Below are 15,542 nucleotides of genomic sequence, written 5' to 3'. Positions count from 1 at the left end.
TGAAATAGAAACACAGAAAACAGTAACAGGAGTAGGCCACTCAGCCCATTGAATTCACTACACCATTCAACATAATCCTAGCTGATCCTGTCTCTCAATGCCATACCCCCACACACTCTCCATATACTTTGACATCTATGTAGAAATCTGTTTATTCCTTGAATATATTCAGCGACCTGCCTCTATGTGATTGAGAATTACATAGGTTCACCACTCCAAGAATGAAGAAATTTCTCCTCATCTTAGTCGAAATGGGATACATTATACCTTGGGAGCCTAACTCCCTTATTCTGGACCCTCTGATCAAGAGAAACATCATCCTCGATCCAGTCTGTCTATCCCTGTCAGAATTTTACATGTTTCAATGTGATTCCCTCTTATTCTACTAAAGTCCAGCGAAGACCAGCCCAGTTGACCTCTCCTCATAGCACAAACCTGCTAACCCAGCAATCAGTCTAGTGAACATTCATTGAACTCCCTCTATGGCAAGTATAGACTTTCCTCCACAATGAGATCAAAGCTGCACACAATACTCCAGGGTGTGGCCCCACAAAGGCTCTCTACAGCTGCAATAAGATTTCCTTACTCCTGTAACTGAAGCCTTTTTATGCAATGAAGACCAACATACCATTTATCTTTCTAACTGCTTGCAACACATACATGCTTGCCTCCAGTGACAAGAATAACCAGGTTTCCCATTACCCAATCTATCACCATCTAAATAATACTCTGCCATTCTTCTTTTCTGTTTGAAGTGGACAGCTTCATATTTATCCACATTTTAAGGCAAATGCCTTGCATTTGTCCACTCACTCTACTTGTCTAGATCACTCTGAAGCCCCTTTACATCCTCCTGACTACTCTCACTCCCTGTTGTTAGCAAAGTGGACATCCCCTTATCTAAATCATTAATGCACATTGTAAAGAACTCGGCCCAAGTACTAATCCCTATGGTATCTCACTTATCATTGTCTTTCACTCTAAAAAGGAGACATTTATTCCTACTGTCTTTTCTGTCTGCTAACCAATTCTCTATCTATGCTGGTGTTTTATCAATTCCATGTGCTTTGATTTTGCACATTAACTTCTTACATGGGGCTTTTTCAAACAATTTAACATTTTATTTTTAAAGTTACAATGGCCACAAGAAGTTCTTCTAAAAATACATCTAAAGACTACGATCCTGAAGCTGGTCATTACTTCAATGATCGGACATACAATGGACCACAGATTTCAAAAGGGCAAGTGGACAATTAAGTGTCACTAAATCCCAAAGTGCTCGGGATGTAGAAGTAAAATCAATAGAAATGTGACCTTTTCCTCAGACAGATAAAGGTCTCTACATTCATCTCAATCTGTACTGTGAGTGGTCACGATAACGACAGAAGGCAGGTGATGTTTTTACCGTCATTAATTGGTCAAATTTAGGATTCTTTAGTGAATTTGGCTGTATAAATTTTCTTCTTTCACCTGTAAAAACAAAAAGGGATATCTAAACCAACAGTAAATCAATAATTAACATTTCTTCTCAGCATATTCTATTGAGTAAATACAATCAGGAACTATTTCCAAATGACAAATCATTACATGCAAGGGCCAACGTCAGCATTAATGATGGGGGTTATTTGGGGCTTTGACTTTAGCAGCATATATGTGCAGTATAATCAGATGTAGGACTAAATCTGCAGTTTACAAACAGCCATTTCTAGAGCTGACTAGGCTGTAACAACAGGGCAACGGGGAAATTCACCGGGTGAAACCCCCAGACACTTGGGTGCAGACTATCTGGAAGCTCTTTTAAAGATGGGAGCTTTGGAACAATACATACCATCATCTGCAGAAACTAAAGCAGGAAGGAAAATTAACATTTAAGAGATTATACACAATATTAAGGCATGACACAGAGTCACAGAATTGCTACTAGACAGAAGATGACCATTCAGCTCATTGGTATTGGACATCGGATGATGTCTACATTGGTTCTCCCTCAAAGATCATGACTTAGTGTCATTGTCCTGCCTTTTCTCCATACCCTTTCATAGTGTTGCTGTTCAAATAATCTTCCAATGCCTTCTTGAAAGTTTCAATTGAACCTCATTCCAGGCAGTTTTCCAAATCTGACCATTTGGTTGTGTGAAAACATTTTTCACACATCACATTTGCAAATCATTTTAAACCTGTACACACTCATTGTCACTCATCTTATAAACAGGAGCAGTTTTTTCCATTTACTGTTTGCTTTATCCAGATCTCTAATGATTTTGAAAACCTTCATTAGATTTTGTCTTAGCCTTTTCTCTCCAAGGAGAGCAATCCCTAACCTCTCCAATCTATCCTCATACTAAGGTTTCTCGTCCTGAGAACCATTCTCAAAATTCCTTTGCAATCTCGCTAAAGCATTCACATTCTTGCTGTAGTGTGACTTTCAGAACTGTACACAATACTTCAGCTGAAGTCTAACTAGTATAAGCTCATCATACCCCGCCTTGCTCTTGTTTTCGGTGCCCCTGCGAATAAAGCTCAAGGTACAGTATGCTTTAACAACAGCTCTCTCCACCTGTTCTACCATCTTCGGTGATCTGTGCATGCTCAGATCCCACTACTCCTGTACTCCGCAGATACTTTACCAGCAATTTTGCATTTTCTGCCTATGTTCCTTCACCAAAATACATTACATAACATTTCTTCGTGTTAAAGTTCATTTGCCATCCCGTTGCCCACGCCACCAACTTGTCAATCTCCTTTACAAAGTCTAAATTGACCTCCTTACTGTTTAAAACATTTTCTAGTTTCATAGTACACAAAAGCTTTGACATTGCCCCTGCACACCAAAATCTCAATAATAGATCATGAAAAGAAAGGATTCCAATTCTGACCCCAAGGGATCTCCAGTACCAACCTACCTCTAGCCCAAAAAATATCCATTGGTCACTATTTTGTTCCCAATTATCCAGCAATCTTGTATCCACTTTGCTACTGTCCCTTTTATTCATGAGCTAAACAGCATTTTTCACAAGAGTTTTGTGTGGCACTGGATCAAATATTGTTTCAAAGTTCACATTCACCACATCAACAGAATTTCCATCATGGGCCCTTTCATTATCCCTTCAAAAAAACTCCAAGTTCGTCAAACACAATTCCCTCTTTCCCTATTCTGTCTCTTCCTAAAACACTTTTCTTTTAGGTGTGGCCACTAACTCTGTCTCGATAATTGTTTCCTGAAGTTCCTTACTGAGGTTAAACTGATTGGTTTGTAATTGCTAGCCATATCCTTACAACCTTTGTAGAACTACAGCACAGTGTCTTCTGTTATGCAGTCCTTTGGCACCTGCCCTGAGTCTAGGGAGGTTGAAAAGATAATGCTCAAGGCCCTGACAATTTTCATCCTCTCTTACTTCAATGTTATTGGATGCATTTCAACTGGTCCCATTGCCCTGTCAATTTTAAGAATCAATAGCCTGTCCAACATTTCCTTCTTATCAATTTCAGTAACAGATTCCACCTCTCTCAACATTGCCTGGATACCATTACTTTCTTATAGAACAGAATCCCTACATTGTGGAAACAGGCCATTCGGCCCAACAAGTCTACACCAACTTTCCAAAAGCATCCCACCCAGACTTACCTCTCTATCCTAACCCTGTAATCCTGTACTTTCCATGGCTAGTCCACCTAACCTACACATCACTGGACACTATGGGAAATTTCCCATGGCCAATTCACCTAACCTGCACACATCTTTGGAATGTGAGGGGAAACCACAGCATCATGAGAAAACCCATGCAGACACAGGGAGAATGTGTAAACTCCACACTGATAGTCACTGAGGGTGGTATTGGCACTGTGACTATTGGCAGTGCTAACTAGTGAGCCACCATGCTGCCCTCTTGTTAAAGACATGTAAAAAACATACATTTACTAACTCAGAGATAGTAGGAACTGCAGATGCTGGAGACCCTGAGATGACAAAGTGTAGAGCTGGATGAACACAGCAGGCCAAGCAGCACCAGAAGGGTCCAGACCTGAAACATCAGCTTTCCTGCTCCTCTGATGCTGCTTGGCCTGCTGTGTTCATTCAGTTCTACACCTTGTTATATCACTTACTAACTCAACTGTGCCTCCAATTTCAACGCGTAGATCCCCTTTTTAGTCCTTAAATCACTAAGCCTCCTTTCACCACCCTTCTACTATTGATGTCCAAATAGAAAACTTTGGGATTTTCTTTATGTTGGTTGCCAGTCGTCTCTCATTATTCCCCTTTGCTTCTTTATTATGCTTTTTAACTCCTGAACAGTGTTGGGACATCAGCCTTTTCTACTTGAATTGTTTTTTCTGCCATATGATCAGGAAATAGCACTGGACTGTTTTGAAACCTTCCACTCTCTCAACAGGAAGACATGTTGTGTAGAGATGGCAAGAGAAAATTTAGAAGAAAAATAATTTTTGTAAAAAGTAATATCAGCACAAACCTGGAGCAATGTCAATTTCTGGTGATGGTTTAAATTCTTCATACGCGGTGACAAGATTAGGAATAGATGAGTCCATTTCACTTTGTTTCTCCTGTAGATACAGACATGTAATTATCTCTACAAAACATGTCTCTATAAAAGATTATCTACAAGGTTAATGTTTTGAAATGAATAGAGCTCAAATCATTAGACATTACCAAATACCTGCTTTACTCAGATAGCCATCAACATACCAAATTTGCAACCTAGTTCAACACAGATAACACCATCAGCTATCACAAATCCTACAGCCTATTGTATTCAGCTGACATTTGTGGGACTTTTCACAACTACGTTACTCAAATAATTTGGTAACATTTTTTCGACTGACTGTCACCTTAACCTATTTCTTAGTTGATGAGTTTATAGTTTGCAAAAACAAAAATGCTGAAAATACTCCATGGGGTGGATCTTACAAAAAGAGTGATTACCATCCTCACATCCTTCCCAAAAGTCCATGGGCACCTTACTGACCAGGAACCCAGCTACCCTGCAGGGATAATATTCTGGGAATGGCCTTAACAAACTCACAAAGGGATTTGTGCCCCTCAAAGGCAGGAAGTCTCAAGTTAAACCAATCTGATTGTCTGGCAGGTCTGAAGTTCCACTAACATCAGAAGAGAATAGTGGTCACTGCTGGGACTGGAGACAATCCAGAAGAAGAAAAAAATGGACGGCAGACATAAGTGCCACTTTGAGCAGACACAGCTAGGAGTCCCGAAGGGGTTGAGACAAGGCCTGTACCATTTTGGGGAGTTGGCAGTAGCTCAATGGGCACAGGGAACTCTAAAAAGTTACCACCCCCACCCTCACTATCTGCCCATCGTTAACCTGCGCAGTGTAAGGAGCTGGGTTAATCATCTTCCCCATAGAGCAAGCAATTGTGACACAGGCAGAACAAGGCCCTTAAGAGGGAGGTGATTGTCCACTTAAAGGCCTCAGTAGGCCTAATGGTAGATGGACTGCCTGATACCTTACTCGTAACCAGTAAGGCAGGAACAGGTTAGCAGCCCATTTACTTTCAGGGCTACCCCACCTACAAATCCATTTTTAGGTGGCGTTGTGGGTATGTCAATTTCACACCAGAGGTCAGTTCTTATTCTACATTTCCTTCCTTTGCAGAACAAGAAAATATGATCAGCTATAGTAATGTAAAATATTGCAGTATACTGAAAAGAATGCATGCTCTCAATGCAACACTTGCTTCATGAAGTCCAGTAAGGAATTAATGGTGCAACTTAAATTGCTGCAGATTTGTTTGGTCATTAGGTATCTCTACAATGTATCAATAGTAATAATTTATTTCCATCTCCACAAGTGTTCACCTTCATATGTCTGCTGGCAGAACATTTATCCATACCGTGTCATTTCCAGACTCAATTATTCCCGTGTGACCCTAGCAACACTAAATTCTCCTTGCAGATTCGGTTCACTCACAACTTTGCTACCCAGCACAAAATTCAAACATCACTCATGTTCTTACTGATCTTTTATTCCTCTCCCTGGCCCTCCAATTCTAAAACCCTCCCTACAGAAATCACAGACTTTAGCCTGTCTATGTATCTTACCATTCCTTCACTCCAATATTGACAGCTGTGTCTTCAGCAATGTCAGCTCAACAGCCAGACATTTTCTCCTTAAACCATAACATCTGCACCTCTCTTTCCCTCCTTAAAGCCCTCATTAAAACCAGCTCTGTCCAAGCTTTGGTAGTGTCTTCCATCATAACTTTTCATGTAACATCTGTTTCATTCTAAATATGCTTTTGTAAAAAGAGATTTTTTAAAATTAATGGTGACATGTAAATTGAGATTATCATTGATGTGTTTTGGAATATAAACATACTGCCCTAGTAAGTGTTGAGTTGGACGTTCAAGTCCCAAGTTGTTACAAATCTCAGTCATAAGAACTATAAAAGGAAAACAGTAGAAATGAGGAACCTTGCTGCAGATAGGAGAAAAAAATCAGCTGGGGAGTTATTGTCCATGCATCTCTCAGTAGTCAATTTTTAAATCCAATTTTACTGGCACATAATGGGTAACAAATAAAAGTCATGGTCAAAGACTTCAATGATTGAAAGAAAACACAGTGAAGAGTTTTCAATTGCTGCATTTTATAAATTATTTTGTTGATATGGAAAGAAGTAGTTGAACTATGGTGGCCTGAGGAAGCAATACTTTCAAAATAAATACAACAGCTTCCAACAAAAAGGGAGCAGAGCACATTCAGGGCAGTTAAACAACATACAGATGGAAGTTGTAGTGATTAGCCAGAGACCTCATGGAATACGAGTTCCCTGATTGGGGCTGTTAGCCTTGTCCAATCAGGGAGTCCCAACTGACAAATATAAATAGGAGCATCAAGGATTCCACTCACTCGCTGGGTCAGTGTCATGCAGTATGCACATGTAAGGAAAGAGTGACTTGATGACGGGATACCAGCCTTCATGGGGTTTTTTTTTCAAAGAGTAAATGTTTTCTTTCAGGTTTCGCTGATTTTACCAACTGCATACTTCTTCAAAATTCCTTCACTGAATGAATCATAACAAGCTTGCCTCCAAGTTTGGTGGGTAAGATGGTAGGCAAATGGAGTTTTGGTCCTTTTTTCAAAGGAAATAGAGCTTAATGCTACAGAGATTTTGCTAAAACTATACAAAGCACTAGTCAGACTACTGATGGAATACTGTGGGTTTTTTTGAGCCCCTTCTCTAAGTAAAGATATAGCAGTACTGGATGTAGTCCAGCCAACCTACTGAAGGGCTAGCTAATGAGGGGAGGTTTTGTAGATTAGGCTAGCACTCATTGAAACATAAAAGAATGAGAGGCAACCTTATTCAAACATACAAGATTCATAGGGGCAAAAAGAGAAGTTGCTGGAAAAGCTGAGTTGGTCTGGCAGCATCTGTGAAGAAAAAAAAAATCTGATTTCACCAGTCAGTTCTGAGGAAGGACCGGACCTAAAACATTAACTCTGATCTTTTCTTCACAGATGCTGCAGACCAGCTGAGCTTTTCAAGCAATTTGTGTTTCTGTTCCTGATTTACAGCACCCACAATTCTTTCAGTTTTTATGTGATTCATAGGGCATTTGACAGTGTGAGTGCAGATAAACTGATTCCCCCTTGTGGCAGAGTCTAGGACCAAAGGGTATAATCTCAGAATAATGGTCATCCATTTAAGACAGAAATGAGGAGGAATCTCTTCTCTCACTGGGTACTGAATGTGTGGAATTCTTCACCACAGATGGCCATTGAATGCTATTTTGTTAAGTATAGACAAAGTTGAGAGTGACAGGTTTTTAAATCAATAAGGGACTCAAGCTAATGGAAAAAAACAGTAAAGTGGAGTTGAGGATTATCAGATCAGACATGATCTCACTGAACAGCAGAATGGGTTCGATGGACAGAATGGCTTACTTCTCCTCCTAAGTTGTATAGGCTTGGATCTTTGTGCCTCTTCTCACTGAACACACATCAAGTAATGTTAACCATTCTCCTTTCCACTAAACTGAGAAACTAAAAATATTTACAAAATTTTAACGCAAAAAGTATTTCCTTTTCGGAAAATAGTCATATGTACAGGGAAAAAAGTCAAGCTTTTATTTCTAAATCTGTCTGTACATTCCTTCCTTTCCAAATTTCAGCCTGTATCAACATCTACTGATATAGTTATTACTTAAAAGTAAATGTGCGTTAATTACAATGTATAGTCAATTCTCAAAGACATATAAATACGGACTGGAAAATTAATTTCAACACACTTGTATTGTTGATATTGCAACAGACTCTACAAGACTCAGCTACAATCTACAGAAGAGGGCACTTAACATAAATGTATTTTAAAATAATGTTTGTACATGAAAGGAAATGCATAAAGAAAGATAAGAAATTTGAGGATACTTCGCAACTTGTGGCCTGAAAATAGCATCTTTTGCATAATTTTTTAGCATGATGTTGCCAAATGAACGTATGCAGCATCTCTAAAACTTACCTTGCTTAGTCTAAAATTTTAAGTCGTAAATTATTCTTTTTCCCCAAAAAGATCACCGTTTTCCTGGAAGTCAGCCAAGTGGGAAATTATCAGGCATATCCTTCACTTCATATTTCCAACTGTTACTGTGGAAGACTAAACAGTTTGTTTATCAGCAGCAACCACATGTACATGCTGGAGACTACACTTCGTGCCAATGAGATAATTAACTTTACTAATGTTAGATTCCTGTATTTCAGAAGTGAATTTATGTCGGCTCAACTCAGGTCCTACAAAATACAAAAAAGAAAATTCAAATGTATTAGCGAAGCAGTTATTTTTCTGACTTGATGGTGACTTCCTCCTCGCCCTTTGTGGTTTTAACTGGAAATCATATGGATATCTGCAACGCTCAGTAACGGAAATGATTTCTTAGCAGATATGACATGAGCCACCCCCTCAATTAACCATTGCAACAGAAAGAAAATTGAAACAAGCAGCTACAATATAATAGAAAGGAAGACAAAGTAGTATCACAAGACTGACCTAAATACCTGGATAACCTACACTAGCTGAATAATTTTTTTGACATAATCCTAACACAATGATGTTTGAGTTTCATTCACTAATAATGTGGGGGAAACAATTTAAAGTTTAGGTGCGTTCAGTTGTACATAATTCACTGCAAACCCTGTGAGAATAAGCTCCTAATATGTTGAACTTAGCCACAGTTTATTTCTATGTACCTATTCATTTAAAACAATTATACACACTACAATTCCTCTAAGACGCTTAACAATTATGGAAGATAGTTCAAATGGATATGGTGGCCCCACAGTTTTTTGGATTGTTCTCATAATCCTGACTTTTTTATATGCTAAATTGATCAATAATATTTGGTTCTTTTTGGGGATATGTAGAAATAGCAGATTAACAAGATGTTGGGAGGAAAAGTTTCACTTTCACATTTGGTGCCAACATCAAACATTCCAACTCAAAAATAATATGGAACTGAATTCCATAATTAAACTCCTTGTAGTATGCTGCAACAAATGATCACAAGCCAAACTATACGGGGCCAAAATTTCTATACCCACACATACAAGCTTGTAAGAAAGTTATTACAGTAAATGTTGGTGACTCTAATCTTTATGCAGATTGTATGATACAAATTGACAAACATAGTCTAGAGGATGAGCTCATAGAGGACAGTTGTCTCATTTTCTTAGAACAACATAATTGTGGAAACAACCAGACAACAGGCTATTTTAGATTTTGTAATGTTTGATGAGACAGGATTTGTTCATAATCCCAGAGCAAAAGGACTTCCATAAAATTGATCATATCATGATAAAATATCATATCCAGTTTGAGGTGAGAAACTTAGGTCTTAGCTTAAATAAAAATGATTACAAGGATATAAAGATGGAATTTGAAATAGATACTGAAAACAGCTTAAAAAGTTAAATGAACAAACAGCGGTAGACAGTAAGGGCCTTTTTCACAACTCTCAAGAATTATTTCATTATAAAAGAATGTTTCTATGAGAAAGACGAACATGGTTAATTAAGAAAGTTAAATGTATTATGAAATTGGATGAAAAGAAGAACATGTTGTGACAATTAGTGGGTAGCTAAAAATTGGGAACAATTTAGAGGCCAGCAAAGATTGCTGAAAAAAAAGGGAAAGTATACAAAACGTGACAAACACGACAAAAGTGAAGTCCAAAGATGTGCAGGTTAGGTGGATTGGCCATGCAGAATTGCCCATACTGTCCAAGGATGTGCAGGATACGTGGATTAGCCATGGGAGAGGCAATATTACAAGTACAGGGTAAAGGGGTGGGTCTGTGTGGGATACTCTTCAGAGGGTCACTAAGGACTTGATAGGCTGAATGGCCTGCTTCCACACTGCAGGGATTCTACGATTCTAAGAAAACAGTGAGAGCCACTGTAAGGATATAAAAAAGAAAGTAACTAAAGTAAACATTGGTCCTTTAGAGAACCAGACTGGAGAATTAAAAATGGGTAATGAGGAAATGTCAAAAACAAAAAGTAAACTGAAAGACCTCAGGGTCAGAGGGCACATGTATTCAAGGAGGAGCCATATTAAATGAGATTTAATCCATGTCTAATTGTGATGCCTCAAGGGCCTAAATTTGTGGAAAACAGGTACAAACATACAGAAGGGACATCCCTCACTTTGAGATGCACAGATCAACTTGTGACAGAAATGTTAAAATAGAGCTGCACCATCAGGATATTTCAGTCTTTACATTCTTCCTCTTTATACAGTTGCGAAAAGCCTGACCTTACAGCCAGTTCTATAAACAGTCTCTGGTGGTATAGTCACATTTCCTCTCTGTTAACTGAATCAAGTTACACGATAATTTCATTTTACAGCAAAGTTATTGACATATTATTAACTCCTTTCAGATCTCCCAATGACACAATAGGGCACATGGTGCATATTCAAACCATGTTCAACTTCCTCAAACCCCACACACTTTTTTTTTCAACTTTTAAACAGTGCAGCAAATATCCACCTTTAAATGTGCCAGTTCAGAAGTAAATAATGAAACAAGACCAAAGCGGCCACTTGTTGAAATATTTAATACAAATTCCAAACTGCATAATTGGTGCTTTTACAATCACTTATGTAACAAAACCTCCAATGTGCTCACCCCTTTGGAGTTATTTGTAACTTAGCTTAAAGTTAAATTAAAATTCTTATTTCAACCTTCAGTATAAGCATAATTCATTTTTAATTTGCAAAATATCAATGAATTTCTTTGGATGTTTTCCAAATATACAATGACAATACCTTCCAATGGCTAGAATCAGAACATAAAAAAGGGTGTCTTTATCAGATGGCAATCATCACAGCTACAGGACATTATTGCAGGAGTCACTTGCCAAACATCTTTTGTTTTAATAAAGTGTGGTTTAAAAATAGTTTTATTTTCATTTAGTTGAGAATGGGGCTGTTCAGTGCTCCACTCCATATATATGGGTAAAAAAACTATCCTGAACACGTCGTTCAGCCAATTTCAAAGACACTACTATTAGTTTATGTCTAATCAACTTCTTGGAGGTCACCACTGTGGAGAAGTGAAAACTACCGTAGGTACAAAAGCAGGACAAAATCTAGTTATTCTGTAACAATGGTCCCTCAAAACCATCTTTGGATCTTGAGTCAGGATTGTTAAATAAAGCACTGTACCTGAAAGATGCAGCTACAATTAAGCTCAGTAAACCTTTCCAGTGACCCCATCAAGAATACATGTACTCACTGCTGATACTTCCATTACTCATGCATTCAGCCTGCAGTATACAATATTTACCAACTGCGCTCCAGCTACCCATCACTTATTTAAACAGAACTTCTTCTTGTTCTACCTTTTTTGCCTTCTAGGTGATAATGTTGCAGCAATCACACCTCAAACTGCTCCCGAACCATAAACCATTCTCGCTGAACAGTTCCTTCATTGTGTCGTCAGAATTCTGCAATTTCACAGAACCATTGTAAAAAGGACCAAAACAGTTTTGTTAGAATCCTCACTGATTTTTTTCACCATCTTTGTCTTTATTCTTTTATCAGTTTTGGTTTGGAGCTGATAATGGGGAATTGTCAGCTTGTGGACTTTATGAAACAGCTTGCTGTAAATGGAAATGAACAGACTAAACAAGCTTCGTCTATTTGTGATAGTTGGCCTGGAGGTTAATTGCAGGTTCATTCTTGATTCAGAGTTACTCCAGGTAACAGTGAACTGTAGGGCTCTTGTCTGCGATCAGTAATTTGCTGATTTTTAGGTGGCTCAAATGACCCCTAGATCCCTGGTACTGACAATGGACTTATTTAGCAATGTGAAAACGAAGAAGGCATGAGACAGATGTTTCAGGGCAAAAGAATCTCTGCATTTATTAAATACAAAAGGTTAGTGTAATACAAGAAATAAAGGCAGATTTAGTAAACAGTGAAATTGACACAATCAACCATAGAGAATAGTAATTAAATACACTACTAAATTAAACACAGATGAAGAAGTATTAGAAGGTAAACAGCTGCTTTAATCACAGAAACTTTAATCATCTTCCCCTCCCTGCTAGCTAGGTTGGAAACTTTGGGGTGACAGGAGTTTAAACTCACCACTGGGGAGAAATGCGATTTTAAAGTACAGCTGGCTTTTCCGCTTGCCGTACCGGGTGTCTTGAAGATGACTTTACATGGTGTCAGCCTTCAGTCTGGTTTGAGTCTGCTGCTGCAGTAGAACGTACAGTGGATTTATCGAGTGAATACTTGGGTTTCTTTACTTTGTGGCAGGCCGCTTCTCACCTCAGGACGTGTCTGAGACCTTCTGGCATCAGAGATAATGGGAACTGCAGATGCTGGAGATTCCAAGATAATAAAATGTGAGGCTGGATGAACACAGCAGGCCAAGCAGCATCTCAGGAGCACAAAAGCTGACGTTTCGGGCCTAGACCCTTCATCAGAGAGGGCGATGGGGGGAGGGAACTGGAATAAATAGGGAGAGAGGGGGAGGCGGACCGAAGATGGAGAGTAAAGAAGATAGGTGGAGAGAGTGTAGGTGGGGAGGTATGGAGGGGATAGGTCAGTCCAGGGAAGACGGACAGGTCAAGGAGGTGGGATGAGGTTAGTAGGTAGCGGGGGGTGCGGCTTGGGGTGGGAGGAAGGGATGGGTGAGAGGAAGAACCGGTTAGGGAGGCAGAGACAGGTTGGACTGGTTTTGGGATGCAGTGGGTGGGGGGGAAGAGCTGGGCTGGTTGTGTGGTGCAGTGGGGGGAGGGGACGAACTGGGCTGGTTGAGGGATGCAGTAGGGGAAGGGGAGATTTTGAAACTGGTGAAGTCCACATTGATACCATATGGCTGCAGGGTTCCCAGGCGGAATATGAGTTGCTGTTCCTGCAACCTTCGGGTGGCATCATTGTGGCAGTGCAGGAGGCCCATGATGGACATGTCATCAAGAGAATGGGAGGGGGAGTGGAAATGGTTTGCGACTGGGAGGTGCAGTTGTTTTTTGCGAACTGAGCGGAGGTGTTCTGCAAAGCGGTCCCCAAGCCTCCGCTTGGTTTCCCCAATGTAGAGGAAGCCGCACCGGGTACAGTGGATGCAGTATACCACATTGGCAGATGTGCAGGTGAACCTCTGCTTGATGTGGAATGTCATCTTGGGGCCTGGGATGGGGGTGAGGGAGGAGGTGTGGGGACAAGTGTAGCATTTCCTGCGGTTGCAGGGGAAGGTGCCGGGTGTGGTGGGGTTGGAGGGCAGTGTGGAGCGAACAAGGGAGTCACGGAGAGAGTGGTCTCTCCGGAAAGCAGACAGGGGAGGGGATGGAAAAATGTCTTGGGTGGTGGGGTCGGATTGTAAATGGCGGAAGTGTCGGAGGATAATGCGTTGTATCCGGAGGTTGGTAGGGTGGTGTGTGAGAACGAGGGGGATCCTCTTGGGGCGGTTGTGGCGGGGGCGGGGTGTGAGGGATGTGTCGCGGGAAATGCGGGAGACGCGGTCAAGGGCGTTCTCGATCACCGTGGGGGGAAAGTTGCGGTCCTTGAAGAACTTGGACATCTGGGATGTGCGGGAGTGGAATGTCTTGTCGTGGGAGCAGATGCGGCGGAGGCGGAGGAATTGGGAATAGGGGATGGAATTTTTGCAGGAGGGTGGGTGGGAGGAGGTGTATTCTAGGTAGCTGTGGGAGTCGGTGGGCTTGAAATGGACATCAGTTACAAGCTGGTTGCCTGAGATGGAGACTGAGAGGTCCAGGAAGGTGAGGGATGTGCTGGAGATGGCCCAGGTGAACTGAAGGTTGGGGTGGAAGGTGTTGGTGAAGTGGATGAACTGTTCGAGCTCCTCTGGGGAGCAAGAGGCGGCGCCGATACAGTCATCAATGTACCGGAGGAAGAGGTGGGGTTTGGGGCCTGTGTAGGTGCGGAAGAGGGACTGTTCCACGTAACCTACAAAGAGGCAGGCATAGCTGGGGCCCATGCGGGTGCCCATGGCCACCCCCTTAGTCTGTAGGAAGTGGGAGGAGTCAAAAGAGAAGTTGTTGAGTGTGAGGACGAGTTCAGCTAGGCGGATGAGAGTGTCGGTGGAGGGGGACTGGTCGGGCCTGCGGGACAGGAAGAAGCGGAGGGCCTTGAGGCCATCTGCATGCGGAATGCAGGTGTACAGGGACTGGACGTCCATGGTGAATATGAGGTGTTGGGGGCCAGGGAATTGGAAGTCCTGGAGGAGGTGGAGGGCGTGGGTGGTGTCACGGACGTAGGTGGGGAGTTCCTGGACCAAAGGGGAGAAAATGGAGTCCAGATAGGTGGAGATGAGTTCGGTGGGGCAGGAGCAGGCTGAGACGATGGGTCGACCAGGGCAGGCAGGTTTGTGGATTTTGGGAAGGAGATAGAAACGGGCCGTGCGGGGTTGGGGAACAATGAGGTTGGAGGCTGTGGGTGGGAGGTCCCCTGAGGTGATGAGGTCGTGAATGGTGTTGGAGATGATGGTTTGGTGCTCGGGTGTGGGGTCATGATCGAGGAGGCGGTAGGAGGTGGTGTCGGAGAGTTGGCGTCTGGCCTCGGCGATGTAGAGGTCAGTGTGCCATACTACCACTGCGCCACCCTTGTCTGCGGGTTTGATGGTGAGGTTGGGGTTGGAGCGGAGGGAGCGGAGGGCTCCCACTTCCTACAGACTAAGGGGGTGGCCATGGGCACCCGCATGGGCCCCAGCTATGCCTGCCTCTTTGTAGGTTACGTGGAACAGTCCCTCTTCCGCACCTACACAGGCCCCAAACCCCACCTCTTCCTCCGGTACATTGATGACTGTATCGGCGCCGCCTCTTGCTCCCCAGAGGAGCTCGAACAGTTCATCCACTTCACCAACACCTTCCACCCCAACCTTCAGTTCACCTGGGCCATCTCCAGCACATCCCTCACCTTCCTGGACCTCTCAGTCTCCATCTCAGGCAACCAGCTTGTAACTGATGTCCATTTCAAGCCCACCGACTCCCACAGCTACCTAGAATACACCTCCTCCCACCCACCCTCCTGCAAAAATTCCA

General features: G+C 41.8%; 1 protein-coding gene across 2 annotated transcripts in view; it reads right to left on the bottom strand.

Annotated features, from left to right (window-relative positions):
* The window catches only part of parvg (parvin, gamma), a 33,138-nt gene extending 24,275 nt beyond the window's left edge, over positions 1-8,863 (bottom strand). The window contains exons 1-3 of one of the 2 annotated variants that reach the window (XM_048548328.2): positions 8,497-8,863; positions 4,470-4,560; positions 1,406-1,470 (exon numbers count right to left, since the gene is read on the bottom strand). In XM_048548328.2, coding sequence (XP_048404285.1) covers positions 1,406-1,470; positions 4,470-4,545 — 141 coding nt within the window. In that variant the 5' untranslated portion in view covers positions 4,546-4,560; positions 8,497-8,863. Of the gene's footprint in view, positions 1-1,405; positions 1,471-4,469; positions 4,561-7,351; positions 7,399-8,496 lie in introns of those variants that run through there. The other variant, XM_059652358.1, reaches the window with a different exon arrangement.
* Between the last annotated feature and the right edge of the window lie 6,679 nt (positions 8,864-15,542).

The sequence above is a fragment of the Stegostoma tigrinum genome, chromosome 18, assembly GCF_030684315.1.
Source record: "Stegostoma tigrinum isolate sSteTig4 chromosome 18, sSteTig4.hap1, whole genome shotgun sequence".
Lineage (NCBI taxonomy): Eukaryota > Metazoa > Chordata > Chondrichthyes > Orectolobiformes > Stegostomatidae > Stegostoma > Stegostoma tigrinum.
This window is presented reverse-complemented; position numbering and strand designations above follow the sequence as displayed.